A 17,778-nucleotide genomic window follows, 5' to 3' on the forward strand; every position below is an offset into this window, starting at 1 on the left:
AGCTGCCTGTCATGGCTGCCGCGACCAATCAGCGATGGCCACAGTCCGATTAGTCCCTCCCTACTCCCCTGCAGTCAATGCCCGGCGCCCGCTCCATACTCCATACTCCCCGTAGTCACCGCTCACACAGGGTTAATGCCAGCGGTAACGGACCGCGTTATGCTGCGGGTAACTCACTGAGCGTCAATAGTAAAAGGATCTAATGTTAAAAATAATAAAAAAATAAAAAATCATTATATACTCACCTTCCGCCGCCTTTGCCGCTCCTCGCGAAGCTCCAGTAACCGCTCCATGCAAGCGGCAGGTTCCGGTGGCAAGGATGGTATGCGACAAGGACCTGCCATGATGTCATGGTCATGTGACCACGACCTCATCACAGGTCCTGCGCCAGAAGGACCTGCCATGACGTCACGGTCATGTGACCGCGACGTCATCACGGGTCCTGCGCTACCAACCCTGGGACCGGAAGCTGCCAAGTGCACCGCACGCAGGTGACATGACTACAAGGGCTCCCTTGGAAGGTGAGTATATGTTTTTTTTTGTAATCTGTGACATACGTGGCTGGGCAATATACTACGTGGCTCTGTGCTGTATACTACGTCGCTGTGCAATGTACTACGTAACTGGGCAATATACTATGTGGCTGGGCAATATACTACATGGCTCTGTGCTGTATACTACGTCACTGGGCAATATACTACGCAACTGGGCAATATACTACGTGGCTGGGCAATATACTACATGGCTCTGTGCTGTATACTACGTCACTGGGCAATATACTACCTAACTGGGCAATATACTACGTGGCTGGGCAATATACTACGTCACTGGGCAATATACTATGTGGCTGGGCAATATACTATGTGGCTGGGCAATGTACTACGTCACTGGGCAATATACTACATGACTGGGCAATATACTACATGGCTGGGCAATATACTACGTGACTGGGCAATATAGTACGTGCCTGGGCAATATACTAAGTGGTTGGGCAATATACTACATGGGCTGTGCAATATACTACGTGGACATGCATATTCTAGAATACCCGATGCGTTAGAATCGGGCCACCATCTAGTGGGCTATGGAAGGCAAACGGTTTACAATTTTTAACGAAACTCTATTCCAAAAATAATTTTTAGTTACAAATACATTTTTAATATAGAAAAGAAGTCCACAAAGATGTCCATATCAGTTGTCACTGTAAAATAGCATGAGATATTACGTGTTTAATATTTACTAGTATCCGTAACGTATATAGATATACATAAATACGCTATATATATATAGACACACATATACAGTATACGTACATTACGTATCAGAATGATATATGACTAGATGGTGGCCCGATTCTAATGCATCGGGTATTCTAGAATATGCATGTCCAAGTAGTATATTGCACAGTCCACGTAGTATGTTGCCCAGCCACGTAATATATTGCCCAGCCACGTAGTATATTGCCCAGTGACGTAGTATATTGCCCAGCAACGTAGTATATTGCCCAACCACGTAGTATATTGCCCAGCCACGTAGTATATTGCACAGTCACGTAGTATATTACTCAGTCACGTAGTATATTGCCCAGCCACGTAGTATATTGCCCAACCATGTAGTATATTGCCCAGCGACATAGTATATTGCCCAGCCACATAGTATATTGCCCAGCCACGTAGTGTATTGCACAGTCACGTAGTATATTACCCAACCACGTAGTATATTGCCCAGCCATGTAGTATATTGCCCAGTGACGTAGTATATTGCCCAGCAATGCAGTATATTGCCCAGTCACGTAGTATATTGCCCAGCCACGTAGTATATTGCCCAACCACGTAGTATATTGCCCAGTGACGTAGTATATTGCCCAGCCACGTAGTATATTGCCCAGTTACGTAGTATATTGCCTAGTGACGTAGTATATTGCGCAGCCACGTAGTATATTGCCCAGTCACGTAGTATATTGCCTAGTGACGTAGTATATTGCGCAGCCATGTAGTATATTGCCCAGTAACATAGTATATTGCCCAGTGACGTAGTATACAGCACAGAGCCACGTAGTATATTGCCCAGTAACGTAGTATATTGCCCAGTGACGTAGTATACAGCACAGAGCCACGTAGTATATTGCACAGCAACGTAGTATACAGCACAGAGCCACGTAGTATATTGGCCAGTCACGTAGTATATTGCCCAGTTACGTATTATATTGCCCAGTGACGTAGTATACAGCACAGAGCCACATAGTATATTGCACAGTGAAGCAGTATACAGCACAGAGCCACTTAGTATATTGGCCAGTCACGTTGTATATTGCCCAGCTACATAGTATATTGCCCAGCTACGTAGTATATTGCCCAGCTAGGTTTGTCACAGGTTAAAAAATAAAAAATAAACATATACTCACCTTTTCGAGGGCCCCTTGTAGTCCACAGCAGCTTCCGGTCCCAGGGTTGGTATGAGCGCAGGACCTGTGATGACGTCGCGGTCACATGACCGTTACTTCATGGCAGGTATTTCTAGCGCAGGCGCGCAGGGCCTGTGATGATGTCGCGGTCACATGACCGTAACGTCATGGCAGGTCCTTCTCGCGCAGGCACGCAGGGCCTGTGATGACGTCGCGGTCACATGACCGTGACGTCATGGCAGGTCCTTCTCCGATACCATCTTTGCCACCGGAACCTGCAACGGAAGATGGCGGCCGGCGCGAGCGACGACGGAGGGTGAGTATAGCAGGTTTTTTTTTTTATTATTATTTTTAACATTACATTTTTTACTATTGATGCCGCATAGGCAGCGTCAATAGTAAAAAGTTGGGGACACACAGGGTTAATAGCGGCGGTAACGGAGTGCATTACCCGTGGCATAACGCGGTCCGTTACCGTCGGCATTAACCCTATGTTAGCGGTGACCGGAGGGGAGTATGCGGGCGAAGGCACTGACCGCGGGGAGTAAGGAGCGGCCATTTTCTTCTGGACCGTGCCCGTCGCTGATTGGTCGCGGCAGCCATGACAGGCAGCTGGCGAGACCAATCAGCGAATGAATAACCGTGACAGAAGGACAGACAGAAAGACGGAAGTGACCCTTTGACAATTATATAGTAGATGCACACATTAGTTCACGGAACCTGGTTAATCGGACATGTCAGTAATCTGTGGTCGCTGGATGGGAGTCCTGAGAACAGCCTCCCATATCTCAGCATCCGCAGTTCTTTTTTGATTATCCGGCCTGGTGTGACATAATTGGTGCGGTGTGATGCAGATGTGACGTTGCACCAGGGCGACTAATCAACAGAGTAGCCGCTGATGCAGGGAAGTAGGAGGCTGTTCTTAGGGCTGCCATCCACCAGCCACAGATTACTGTTGTGTCCAGTTGTGGCCAGCCACAGATTACTGTTGTGGCTTCTGTGAATGAATTTGCACCAACTCCAGTACTGGATTATATTTTATGGTATAACTGACAATACCTAATAACACAGCACTGGTCAGTTTTGTTTCTTTGCATGTTGAAGTAACAGGCATCCGCCAGGGCAAAAATATGTGGAGGAAGTTGTCCAATGCGTTTGTTTCTGTACGACTTGATCTGTTCCGGGTGGTAAAGTGGCAACTCTTCATAAGGATTCACAGAAACTAAAATAGCTCCAGTGTATGTCTGTAACAAATATAGGCAATCAATTCTCTAGGCATGCAGCCTCTGAAGGAGTATTGCTATGAGGTAAAGCAAAATTATTTTCATCATAATTTTAACTGTCAAATAAATAAAAATATCCATATCTTACATAAATGTCATTCTGTTTATATCGGATGTGCAAATTGTGAACAATTCCAGCCTCATTAAGGTCTCCCAGTCTGATCATGTCTTCCACGCCCTGTGCCGAGCTAGGATGCATAGAGTGTACGCTGCTCATGTTCCGAGCAGATATCCAGTGCTCCTGTAACAGCAAAGAAGAAACTCAGCTGCAAACATCATGTAATACTTTGATTTATAGGGACCCCTGAGAACGGGATAAAAACTGATCTGATGTTGAGATGGGTGAACCCAAAAAGTAAAATTCGGCGTCCATACCGGACACGTACTGTTCGGGCAATGACCCCATACATGGACTTCATCAGGAAGTCTGTGTTACTGTTCTGGTTTGGCCACCCGTACACCGGGTATTTGCCATGCTGTCATGTGCATGACAGCGCGGCAAACACTGCTTCTGATTGGCAGAAAAATCATTAACGCCGGTCAGACAACCACGGTTCCCACGCTGTCAAATGACAACGGGAGCCCGCAGCTGTGATCAGAGGTAAAATGTTTACTTACAGTCACTGGTGTCAGCTGGTGGGACTAATGCTCCCATCAGCCTACCCCTGCTGCTAATAAAAGCGAGAGCAGGTGCGGCTGACGGGAGTATTCAATAGCCAGTGCCTGCTCTCTAAATGAATAATAAAAAAAAAAAAACGGCATGGGTTCCCCTGTATTTTTCATAACCAGCCAGGTTCGTTCTTTCTTTCTCTCTCTCTCTCTCTCCCATCCCCCCAAACACCCCCCTCCCCTGTCCAGGTTGAGAACCACTGATGATTGAGCTGTTGCGAGCACAGCGTCAGTAAAGTCATATGTAAAAATAATGATCCCTAATATGGCTCATTCAGGACAAAAATAAAAAAGTTACAGCTCTCAGAATATGATGATGCAAAAACAAATTCATTTTTGTAAAATATTGTTTTTAGTCTGTAAAAAGAGCAAAGCATAAAAAAATACATAAATCTGGTATCACTGTAATCGTACCGACCTGACGAACAAATCGGTCTTATCACTTTAATGGCACAGTGAACGGCGCAAAAAATAAAAACTAAAAACAATAACTGAATTGCTGGTTTTGTTCATTTTGTGTTCATATGAATAAAAAGAGATAAAAAAAATATTATGTACCCCAAAAAGGTAAAGGTAACAAAAAAATCTGAAACTCGTACAGCAAAAAATAAGCCCTCATACAGCTCTGCTGGCCAAAAAATAAAACAGTTACAGCTCTCAAAATATGGTGACAAAAAAACTACTTTTTATAGTAAAGCATTTTTACTATGTGATAGCAGCAAAACCTACAAAACCAAACGATATAAATCTGGTATCGCTGTAATCGGACCGACTCGAAGAATAAATCCGCCTCATCACTTATACTGCACAGTGAACAGAGCAAAAACAAAAATAAGAGTTATTCCTCTACTGCTATCTATTTGTTCATTATACTTCCCAAAAATCAGAATAAGGCTCCACTCACAATTATCCTGCACTCTCCGCAGAGCATTTACGTTGGGGTTTCCATGTAAATTCCCCAAAACTGCGATACAGACAAAACGCTGGATGGAACCACTCACTTATGAGGCAGATGGAGTCACTTTGGACTGGTCTCTATTCCTGTGGTGTCCCATCATTTTAGGCATCTTTTTAGTACACAAGTGTGGGCAAGCACAGATTGGTGCACGTCTAAAAAGATGGATACCACCGGAGCAGACGCCAAACATAATATGAAGTGTCTCCATCTGCCTCATGGTGGATGGTTCCGTTGAAATACCATTTTTGTGGGATTTACATGGAAACCCTGAGGTAAGTGCTCAGCGTAGAACACAAGAATGTGAGCCAGCCTCATTCTGGAAGTAATAAAATAAAAATATATAATAGAAAAATATAATGTACCCCAAAATGTTACCAATAAAAACCTATCCCGCACAAAACCAGCCCCTACTCAGGTCCGTCATGTGTCACTGGAACTATAGGGGGTTTCCACGTTACTGATAGAACAAAGACTCTGGAAAAGTGACATGGCTCCCACCCCCATAAATATATTACAGTGAATTCTGCGCTCCCAAATCCAATGCCCCCACTCCTTCTGAGCCCCACTGTGCCTAAACCAGAGTAAACGGCCACATGTTTGGCACTATTGTAGTGGGGAGAGTGTATGTTACCAGAAGCGGTTGCCTGACATCATGAGTGTGCTGCCGAACTCAGTATAGTGATTCATTTTGGGACCGTCTTTTTGATAGGTGTGTAATTTCTTGTGCAGCATTGTTCTAGAAGCCACAGGTGCGCTTGCGCAGGTTTGCGGCGCCCAGTACGCATGCTCGGGTCTGGTCATCACACAACTTCATGTGTTATGCGCCGTCACTCATGATGACCGGGCGCAGCTTCACGGCGCCCAGTGCGCATGCTCGGGTTATCACACGACTTTATTTGTTATGCGCTGTCATCTAGAATTAACAACATGGCCGCAACCATCTGGCTCCATGTGCTCCTTCGTTGCCGCTCTTTAACAGGTGAACACCATTTAATTTCATTATGATTGTATATATGCTTCTGTTTAGTGCTTCACACAATCTGCTATTTTTTTCCCTGAGGAAGCCGCCATAGTTGCGGCGATACGCGTGGGTTCGCACCCCACATTCCCCTTTCCCTCTCCTGTCTCTCTCCCTCATCCAGCTTACTTAAGACCTGGATTCATCGCATGTAAGCGGCTCCTTCTAGGCGTAGGTATATGCTGGATTTAGGCATATTTAAGACCACCACGTTTAGCGCTCTTTGCATTTACATTTGCATCTGTGTGTCATAAGTTTTTTTTCAGCAGCCGCTCAGGCATTGATTGCTATATGCCTGTTACCATCATCTTTTTTCTTGGCTTTATTTTTTTAGGACTATATGGTACTGTGATATCAGTAGGTCTATGTATATGCTTGTACTGCACCTTGTTAGTGGGGGTTTGAGAGCACTACACAGGTATTTTTTGTACTGCTTATATTGTTTATATTGCATATGGGTATATGGCCTCGCTATAGGCCATTACGTTGTGTATATTTATCTCTATTTTTGGGAGGGGTAAGGGATGTGGCTAGTCATTTTCCCCATATTAGGATATGACTACTGTGTACGTTTGTTTTTATGCATATTGCATTTTTAAATGTTTTTAGTCTTGTTTTTGTGTGATGCATTATTGTTATATTTATCAATAAAAACTTTGTAATTTTTTTGGTATTTGTTTGTGGTGCTCCCATCCTTGTGGACTTGATCTTTTCTCTTTTCTGGTATTATTGTAGTTTTTCAGTCCATGGTGAGCCCCAACATTAGTGTATTTAGTGGTGCCCTCCACCTCTTCAATTCTATATTTACCAGAAGCGCAAGCTGGGCACAACGTATGCGGGCGCTACAGTATATGAGGGCTCTACACTGTATGGGGACACAATGTATGGGTACTAGACTGGCAGATTATTATTATTTATTGTTATAGCGCCATTTATTCCATGGCGCTTTACATGTGAGGAGGGGTATACATAATAAAAACAAGTACAATAATCTTAAACAATACAAATCATAACTGGTACAGGAGGAGTGAGGACTCTGCCCGCGAAGGCTCACAATCTACAAGGGATGGGTGAGAATACAGTAGATGAGGATAGAGCTGGTCATGCAGCGGTTTGGTCGATCGGTGGTTACTGCAGGTTGTAGGCTTGTTGGAAGAGGTAGGTCTTCAGGTTCTTTTTGAAGGTTTCGATAGTAGGCGAGAGTCTGATGTGTTGTGGTAGAGGGTTCCAGAGTAGGGGTGATACGCGAGAGAAATCTTGTATACGATTGTGGGAAGAGGAGATAAGAGGGGAGTAGAGAAGGAGATCTTGTGAAGATCAGAGGTTGCGTGTAGGTAAGTACCGGGAGATGAGGTCACAGATGTATGGAGGAGACAGGTTGTGGATAGCTTTGTACATCATGGTTAGGGTTCTGTAGTGGAGTCTCTGGGCAATGGGGAGCCAGTGAAGGGATTGACAGAGGGGAGAGGCCGGGGAATAGCGGGGGGACAGGTGGATTAGTCGGGCAGCAGAGTTTAGAATAGATTGGAGGGGTGTGAGATTGTGAGAGGGGAGGCCACAGAGCAGGAGGTTGCAGTAGTCAAGGCGAGAGATCATGAGGGCATGGACTAGGGTTTTTGCAGATTCTTGGTTGAGAAATTTGCAATTCTCCAGAAAAAAAAAGGCAAGCATGGATGTTACAAGATAGTTACTGCAGCCATAGATGAATTCATTGCGAGCTGCGGTTTCGACAATGGGGTCACTTTTGGGGTTCTTCTGCTGTTCTGGCTCCGCAATTGTCGCCCGTAAACAATTCTAGCAAAATCTGTGCTCCCAAAGCCAAATAGAGCTCTTTGCTTCTCAGCCCTGGCATGTAGCCTAACAGTAATTTCTGACAGCATATGGGGCAGCACCTTGTTCGGGAGAAATTGCACAATAAATTGTGGATCTAGGTTCACCTATTAACCCTTGTGTACCTGACAAATTTGTAGCAAATACAAAAATTACATTTTTACCACTAAAATGTCATATTTCCACGTATCAATGTTATAAAATTCTGCGTGGCATCTATGGGTTCAAAATACTCACTCCTCCCCTAGATGAATTTGTTGAGGGGTCTAGTTTCCAACATGGGGTCACTTGTGGGGGGTTTCTGCTGTTTTCACATTTCAGGGCCTTTTCAAATGCGACATGGCATTCACAATCCATCCCAGGCAAATAGCACTATTTCTTTTCTTAGCCTTGCCATGTGACCAAGCAGAAGTTTTTGAGCACATAATGGGTATAGTTGCGTTTGGTAAAAATTGCACAATAAATTATGAGGTCCGTTTTCTACTATTAACAATGTTTTTGTAACAAAAATTTACTTTTTAAATATGACAATCCTTGATGGGTGTATTTTCTAAAATGGGGTAACTTGAGTTTTTTTTTCACTGTTTAGGCACATTAGGGGTTCTCCAAAACAGGACATGACACCTGCAGACCATTCCATCAAACTCTGCAATGCAAAAGTCATTACTTCCTTTCCCAACCCTGCTGTGTGCTCAAACAGTGGTTTTCCTCCACATATGGGGTATCAGTGTACTCAGGAGAAATTGCACAACAAATTTTGGGGTCCATTTTCTCCTGTTACCCTTGTGAAAATAAAAAAATTGGGGCTAAAATTACATTTTTTGTGGGTAAAATGTGATTTTTTATTTTCACACCTCTATGCTATAAACTTCTGTGAAGCACCACACATCTATGTATATTCCTTAAGGTGGTCTAGTATCCAAAATGGGGCCACTTGTTGGGGGTTTCCACTGTTTCCACATCAGGGGCTTTTCAAATATAACACGGCGTCCACTCTCGATTTCAGCCATTTTTCCTTTCAAAAAGTCAGACAGTGCTACTTCCTTTCCGAGACCTGCAGTGCATCCAAACAGTGGATTTTCCCCACATATGGGGTATTGGCATACTCAGGAGAAATTGCACAACAAATTTTATGGTCCATTTTCTTCTGTTAACCTTGTGAAGATAAAAAATTTGGAGCTAAAGTATTTTTTTGTGAAAAAAATTAATGTTCATTTTTTTCCCTCCACATTGCTTTAGTTCCTGTGAAGCATCGGAAGGGTTAATAAACTTCTTGAATGTTGTTTTTGATCCGGCAAAAATTTTGGATCCGGTGGCCAGACAAATGAACATTTTTCGTGTCCGGTGAAAAACGGACAGCGCCTTATCCAGCGCCGTCCAGCTTTTCCTATAATGGAAGCCTATGGCGTCGGAATCCGTCAATGATGGACTCCGGTGACGGATTGTTTTTTTCAACTGCACATGCCCAGAAATGGTATTTTTCCATTCGGGGGCCCTCGATTTCTCTCTCTCCCTGGGTTTAAAAAAAAAAATGGATCCAGCAAAAAAATGGATCTGTCGCATCAGTTTTTCACAATTTCCAACGGATCCGTTTTTTTAAAAATTCGCTAGATCCTGCCTGACGGCAAAAAACTGATGTGTGAAAGTAGCCTTAAAGCTTTTTTTTTAAATCTATATAAGTTACAAACATAAGTGACACTTACCTTGCCATCATCATCCTCAAGCAAGGTCTGTCCATTATGTGTATCCTTAACCACAGCACCAATGGGTATTCGACTGTCAGATGGGATTTCCAACCAGACATGTTCCCCCTGTAAAAAAAAAAAAAATATATATATATATATATATATTGCTACTAGTAAGCAAAATGGTGAAGGGTGGAGCACAGGCAAAATATAATTGTTTATATTTTGTCAGTCTGTATGTAATGCTAGGTACACAAAACATTTTTAAAACCAGTACATGGTATCAATATTGTCCGAAGAAACTGTGGCTTAAAATCAAATATCAGAAAAAGTATATAGAAAACACATGTCTGTATATAATAATGCATCATCTTTTGGATCATTCGATACTGAGCTTTTGCGCTTTTCCTTCGTGAGTGATAAACTGGTTTTCATTTTTATTGTCCAAAGAAACACTTGGGCCGGGGTCACACTAGAGAGGAATACGGACGTATGAGAGGCACAAAAAAAACCCACATAGCACACTGACCAATGTTTCTCTATGGGGCAGCTCCTATTTGCCGTATATTTCTCTGCCGTATTTTACGGGCTGAGAAAATCGCAGCATGCTGCGTTTGTCAGCGTATTGCACAAAAAATCCGCCAATGAAAGTATATGGGGGCACGAAAAATACGGATTACACACGGACTATGCGTGTGACTTGCGAGAAATACGCACCGGTGTTCTATAGAAAAGCCGGTAATTCAGTGCGGTGTACAGTAAAATCACATTGACAAGTTAGAATAGAATAGATAAAAAAAATGTCTACACATAGAATGCCTATGGACTGGCCATTTGGCAATTCTGGCAAATGCCAGAAGGGCCTGTCTAATCATGGGCTGCCTTGTCACGGACCGCTCCTGGCACATTTACCCCCAGCACACTACGATCAAAGATGATCGCAGCGTTCCCGCGGCACAGGAAGCATCGCGCAGGGAGGGGGCTCCCTGTGTGCTTCCCTGAGACCCTCGAAGCACTCTCCTACCTCTTCCTCCCTGCAGGCAGGATCCAAAATGGCCGTGGGGGGGCCTTCCGGGTCCTGTAGGGAGGTGTCTTGCAAGCGCCTTCTCAGAGCAGGCGCCGGCAAGCGTCCCTGCAGTGCCTGTCAGAACGCTGATCTGACACTGTACACTGCAAAGTGACAGATCAGCGATCTGCCAATATAATGTGATGCCCCCCCTGGGGCAATGTAAAAAAGTTAAAAAAAATATTTACATGTGTAAAAAAACAAAACAAACAAATTTCTAAGTAAAGAAAAAATATATATATATTCTTCCAATAAATACATTTCTTTATCTAAAAAAAAAACAATAAAAGTACACATATTTAGTATCGCCACGTCCGTAACGACCCGACCTATAAAACTGTCCCACTAGTTAACCCCTTCAGTGAACACTGTAAAAAAAAAAAACGAGGCAAAAAACGACGCTTTATTATCATACCTCCAAACAGAAAGTGGAATAACATGTGATTAAAAAGACGGATATAAATAAACATGGTACTGATGAAAACGTCATCTTGTCCTGCAAAAAATGAGCCGTGATACAGCATCATCAGCAAAAAAATAAAAAAGTTATAGTCCTCAGAATAAAGCGACGCAAAAATAATTATTTTTGATATAAAATAGTTTTTATCGTATAAAAGCGCCAAAACATAAAAAAAATATAAATGAGGTATCGCTGTAATTGTTCTGACCTGAAGAATAAAACTGCTTTATCAATTTTACCAAACGTGGAACGGTATAAGCGCCTCCCCAAAAAAGAAATTGATGAATAGCTGGTTTTTGTTCATTCTACCTCACAAAAATCGGAATAAAAAGAATCAAAAAATGTCACATGCCCGAAAATGGTACCAATAAAAACGTTAACTCGTCCCGCAAAAAACAAGACCTTACATGACTCTATGGACCAAAATATGGAAAAATTATAGCTCTCAAAATGTGGAGACGCAAAAACTATTTTTTGCAATAAAAAGCGTCTTTTAGTGTGTCACGGCTGCCAATCATAAAAATCCGCTAAAAAAACCCGCTATAAAAGTAAATCATACCCCCCTTCCTCACCCCCTTAGTTAGGGAAAATAATACAATTTTAAAAAATGCATTTATTTCCATTTTCCAATTAGGGTTAGGGCTAAAGTTAGGGTTAGGGTTGGGGCTAAAGTTAGGGTTGGGGCTAAAGTTAGGATTAGGGTTGGGCTTAAAGTTAGGGTTTGGATTACATTTACGGTTGGGATTAGGGTTGGGATTAGGGTTAGGGGTGTGGTTAGGGTTATGGTTAGTGTTGGGATTAGGGTTAGGGGTGTGTTTGGGTTAGGGTTTCAGTAAGAATTTGGGGGTTTCCACTGTTTAGGCACATCAGTGGCTCTCCAAACGTGACTTGGCGTCCGATCTCAATTCCAGCCAATTCTGCGTTGAAAAAGTAAAACAGCGCTCCTTCCCTTCTGAGCTCTCCCGTGCGCCCAAACAGGGGTTTACCCCAACATATGGGGTATCAGCGTACTTGGGACAAATTTGACAACAACTTTGTAGTTAACTTCTCCTGTTACCCTTGGAAAAATACAAAACTGGGGGTTAAAAAATAATTTGTGTGAAAAAAAAATGATTTTTTATTTTCACGGCTCTGCGTTATAAAATGTAGTGAAACACTTGGGGGTTGAAACTTCTCACAACACATCTAGATAAGTTCTTTGGGGTCTAGTTTCCAATATGGGGTCACTTGAGGAGGGTTTCTACTGTTTAGGTACATCAGGGGCTCTGCAAATGCGATGAGACCCCTGCAGACCATTCCATCTAAGTCTGCATTCCAAACGGAGCGCCTTCCCTTCAGAGCTCTGCCATGCGCCCAAACGGTGAATCTCTCCACATATGGGGTATCAGCGTACTCAGGACAAATTGGACAACAACTTTTGGGTCCAATTTCTCCTGTTACCCTTGGGAAAATATAAAACTGGGGGCTAAAAAGAATTTTTGTGGAAAAAAAAAAATTTTTATTTTCACGGCTCTGCGTTATAAACTGTAGTGAAACACTTGGAGGTTCAAAGTTTTCATAACACATCTAGATAAGTTCTTTAGGGGGTCTTCTTTCCAAAATGGTGTCACTTGTGTGGGGTTTCAATGTTTAGGCACGTCAGGGGCTCTCCTAATGCGACATGTGTCCTATCTCAATTCCAGTCAATTTTGCATTGAAAAGTCAAACGGCACTCCTTCCCTTCTGAGCTCTGCCATGCTCCCAAACAGTGGTTTACCCCCTCATATGGGGTATCAGCGTACTCAGGACAAATTTTACAACAACTTTTGCTGCCCAATTTCTTCTGTTACCCTGGAAAAATAAAAAATTGGGGGCGAAAAGATCATTTTTGTGAAAAAATATGATTTTTTATTTTTACGGCTGTACATTATAAACTTCTGTGAAGCACTTGGTGGGTCAAAGTGCTCACCACACATCTAGATAAGTTCCTCAGAGGGTCTACTTTTCAAAATGTTGTCACTTGTGGGGGGTTTCAATGTTTAGGCACATCAGGGGCTCTCCAAACGCGACATGGCATCCATCTCAATTCCAGTCAATTTTGCATTGAAAAGTCAAATGGCGCTCCTTCCCTTCCGAGCTCTGCCATGCGCCCAAAGTGGTTTACCCCCACATATGGGGTATCAGTGTACTCAGGACAAATTTTACAACAACTTTTGGGGTCCAATTTCTCCTGTTACCCTGAATTACATTTTTTGTGAAAAAAAGTTAAATGTTCATTTTTTTAAACATTACAAAAATTCCTTTGAAACACCTGAAGGGTGAATAAACTTCTTGAATGTGGTTTTGAGCACCTTGAGGGGTGCAGTTTTTAGAATGGTGTCACACTTGGGTATTTTCTATCATATAGACCCATCAAAGTGACTTCAAATGTGATGTGGTCCCTAAAAGAAATGGTGTTGAAAAAATGAGAAATTGCTGGTCAAATTTTAACCCTTATAACTCCGTAACAAAAAAAATTACTTATTAAGAATTTTGTGTTACATATCTCTGTGATTTAAGGGCATAAAAATTCAAATTTGGAAAATTGTGAAATTTTCGACAAATTTCCATTTTTTTCACAAATAAATGCAGGTAATATCAATGAAATTTTACCACTATCATGAAGTACAATATGTCACGAGAAAACAATGTCAGAACCAGTGGGATTCGTTGAAGCGTTCCAGAGTTATAACCTCATAAAGGGACAGTGGTCAGAATTGTAAAAATTGGCCCGGTCATTAACGTGCAAACCACCCTTGGAGGTTAAGGGGTTATACAAGAATGAGGGTATTCAATAGCAACATCACTAAAGTAGAGTCTATATTAATCTGTTGCTTTTATAGGGGATTATATTCAAACCAAGCCGTACAACAGCACATGAAAAAAGGTGTGGAAACCACATAAAACGACCAAAACTGGAAACTCAATTCTATAAATAATTTTATTGAACATATAAAATATTGTACACAAAACTCATGACAAAAACTAGGACATAAATGGTACAATGTGGGACCATGGTGCGAGACAGCGCACAGAGATGTGATTGTGCCAGCGGATCGGAAACCACAGACTCCTAGTTATAAAACATGGCTGTATAAAGGAGAGGACACCAGAGTATAGATATCAATCATAAGGATATGGGGCATAAAATAATGCTAAGACTAATCCTAGGATGTAGGCGCTACAATGTACTGATAATTACAATTTATACCACATAGGGTTAATAAAATAAGTGCCTGTAGCCCAGCAACACATACAAATCCCTAGGAAAACCGAGTGGGGAAGAGAATCAAGGATGCACCATAAGCCTTGCCTACATAGATCCCCCCATGGTCAAAATTTGACCAAATGTAGTCCGAATCTAAATATAACTCCATGGGCTAGCGGCCGCTCAGCCCATATGTATTACCTCTCAAAACTGGGGGAGCTCTCCGGTGTCCCTGGGTCCGGTCCGCTGGTAGCCCGACGCGCGTTTCGGAGCCGGCAAGCTCCTTCGTCAGGGGGCGTGTCATGGTCAGGACGGCGGGGTTTAAATAGAGGGAAGCCGAAGACCGCTGCGGCGCCAACCGGAAGTGACGCAGGCGTCGCCCAGGAGACCCGAGACCATGGCGACTACTCAAGCATAAAGACGCCGCAAGTCGCCGAGATTGACGGCACCAAGTGCGCATGCGTACAGGCGGCGCCGCAGCGGTGAACGGACCAAAGAGGCAATGATTGTAAGTGAGGGAAAAAAATAAAAAAATAATAAAAGAAAATAAAAAAATATATATATATGAACATAGAGGGGAGGGGAGAAATAACAAAAGAAAAAATGGGAATAAAACGGAAAATTCAAACAAGGAGGGGAAAGAGAATAAATAAATGCAACCCCATAATGCTAATGCAACTCATTAAATAATTATGGACCATAGTACGAGGCACATAGCATAATACATCCATATTGTCTCGCACCATGGTCCCACATTGTACCATTTATGTCCTAGATTTTGTCATGAGTTTTGTGTACAATATTTTATATGTTCAATAAAATTATTTATAGAATTGAGTTTCCAGTTTTGGTCGTTTTATGTGGTTTTCACACCTTTTTTCAGGTTAAGGGGTTAACAGAATTGGTGTTCTCAAGATACCCAAACTGTTAAGAGTTGTGACGGTGCACAAAGTTGCTGACTACGTCACTTACCCTAGCAGCCACGGGTATCATTAGGAATATTGGTCTTGTAGAAAATCTTCCTTTCCTTCATCCAGGGTAATATTAATGATATATCCCTTCTGGTTCTTGGGAATGGGGACAACATGGGCCTGTGTGATTTCAAATGCCAGGACTGAATTTCATCCCCAGTCCGTAGCTGAGAATATATATATATATATATATATATATATATATCTATATATATATATACAGTTAGGGCCAGAAATATTTGGACAGTGACACAAGTTTTGTTATTTTAGCTGTTTACAAAAACATGTTCAGAAATACAATTATATATATAATATGGGCTGAAAGTGCACACTCCCAGCTGCAATATGATAGTTTCCACATCCAAATCGGAGAAAGGGTTTAGGAATCATAGCTCTGTAATGCATAGCGTCCTCTTTTTCAAGGGACCAAAAGTAATTGGACAATGGACTCTAAGGGCTGCAATTAACTCTGAAGGCGTCTCCCTCGTTAACCTGTAATCAATGAAGTAGTTAAAAGGTCAGGGGTGGATTCCAGGTGTGTGGTTTTGCATTTGGAAGCTGTTGCTGTGAGCAGACAACATGCGGTCAAAGGAACTCTCAATTGAGGTGAAGCAGAACATCCTGAGGCTGAAAAAAAAGAAAAAATCCATCAGAGAGATAGCAGACATGCTTGGAGTAGCAAAATCAACAGTTGGGTACATTCTGAGAAAAAAGGAATTGACTGGTGAGCTTGGGAACTCAAAAAGGCCTGGGCGTCCACGGATGACAACAGTGGTGGATGATCGCCGCATACTTAATTTGGTGAAGAAGAACCCGTTCACAACATCAACTGAAGTCCAGAACACTCTCAGTGAAGTAGGTGTATCTGTCTCTAAGTCAACAGTAAAGAGAAGACTCCATGACAGTAAATACAAAGGATTCACATCTAGATGCAAACCATTCATCAATACCAAAAATAGACAGGCCAGAGTTAAATTTGCAGAAAAACACCTCAAGAAGCCAGCTCAGTTCTGGAAAAGTATTCTATGGACAGATGAGACAAAGATCAACCTGTACCAGAATGATGGGAAGAAAAAAGTTTGGAGAAGAAAGGGAACGGCACATGATCCAAGGCACACCACATCCTCTGTAAAACATGGTGGAGGCAACGTGATGGCATGGGCATGCATGGCTTTCAATGGCACTGGGTCACTTGTGTTTATTGATGACATAAGAGCAGACAAGAGTAGCCGGATGAATTCTGAAGTGTACCGGGATATACTTTCAGCCCAGATTCAGCCAAATGCTGCAAAGTTGATTGGACGGCGCTTCATAGTACAGATGGACAATGACCCCAAGCATACATCCAAAGCTACCCAGGAGTTCATGAGTGCCAAAAAGTGGAACATTCTGCAATGGCCAAGTCAATCTCCAGATCTAAACCCAATTGAGCATGCATTTCACTTGCTCAAATCCAGACTTAAGACGGAAAGACCCACAAACAAGCAAGACCTGAAGGCTGCGGCTGTAAAGGCCTGGCAAAGCATTAAGAAGGAGGAAACCCAGCGTTTGGTGATGTCCATGGGTTCCAGACTTAAGGCAGTGATTGCCTCCAAAGGATTTGCAACAAAATATTGAAAATAAAAATATTTTGTTTGGGTTATGTTTATTTGTCCAATTACTTTTGACCTCCTAAAATGTGGAGTGTTTGTAAAGAAATGTGTACAATTCCTACATTTTCTATCAGATATTTTTGTTCAACCCTTCAAATTAAACGTTACAATCTGCACTTGAATTCTGTTGTAGAGGTTTCATTTCAAATCCAATGTGGTGGCATGCAGAGCCCAACTCACATTTATATATTTATAAATCCAATCGAGATAAAGAAAGGCAGCACTCACCGATCCATCCGAGACAGGTATCTTTATTGTTACAGATTAAAACTCTTCACGGCTGGGGATACAGATTCCAAAGAGTGCGGCAAGCCTGACGACGGCCGTTTCGCACCCTCCTGGTGCTTCTACGGGTCAGTGCACTGACCCGTAGAAGCACCAGGAGGGTGCGAAACGGCCGTCGTCAGGCTTGCCGCACTCTTTGGAATCTGTATCCCCGGCCGTGAAGACTTTTAATCTGTAACAATAAAGATACCGTACCTGTCTCGGATGGATCGGTGAGTGCTGCCTTTCTTTATCTCGATTGGATTTATTGGCATGTGTTGTCGGCAGAAGC

At 42.5% G+C, this 17,778-nt stretch overlaps 1 protein-coding gene across 2 annotated transcripts in view; it reads right to left on the minus strand.

Annotated features, from left to right (window-relative positions):
* MYO7B (myosin VIIB) overlaps positions 1-17,778 on the minus strand; it is a 258,153-nt gene that overhangs the window by 173,740 nt on the left and 66,635 nt on the right. For both annotated transcript variants that reach the window (XM_069727694.1, XM_069727693.1), the window contains exons 3-5: positions 9,866-9,973; positions 3,776-3,928; positions 3,464-3,648 (exon numbers count right to left, since the gene is read on the minus strand). In XM_069727694.1, coding sequence (XP_069583795.1) covers positions 3,464-3,648; positions 3,776-3,928; positions 9,866-9,973 — 446 coding nt within the window. The remainder of the gene's footprint in view (positions 1-3,463; positions 3,649-3,775; positions 3,929-9,865; positions 9,974-17,778) is intronic.

The sequence above is a fragment of the Ranitomeya imitator genome, chromosome 5 (assembly GCF_032444005.1).
Source record: "Ranitomeya imitator isolate aRanImi1 chromosome 5, aRanImi1.pri, whole genome shotgun sequence".
In the NCBI taxonomy this organism is placed as follows: domain Eukaryota; kingdom Metazoa; phylum Chordata; class Amphibia; order Anura; family Dendrobatidae; genus Ranitomeya; species Ranitomeya imitator.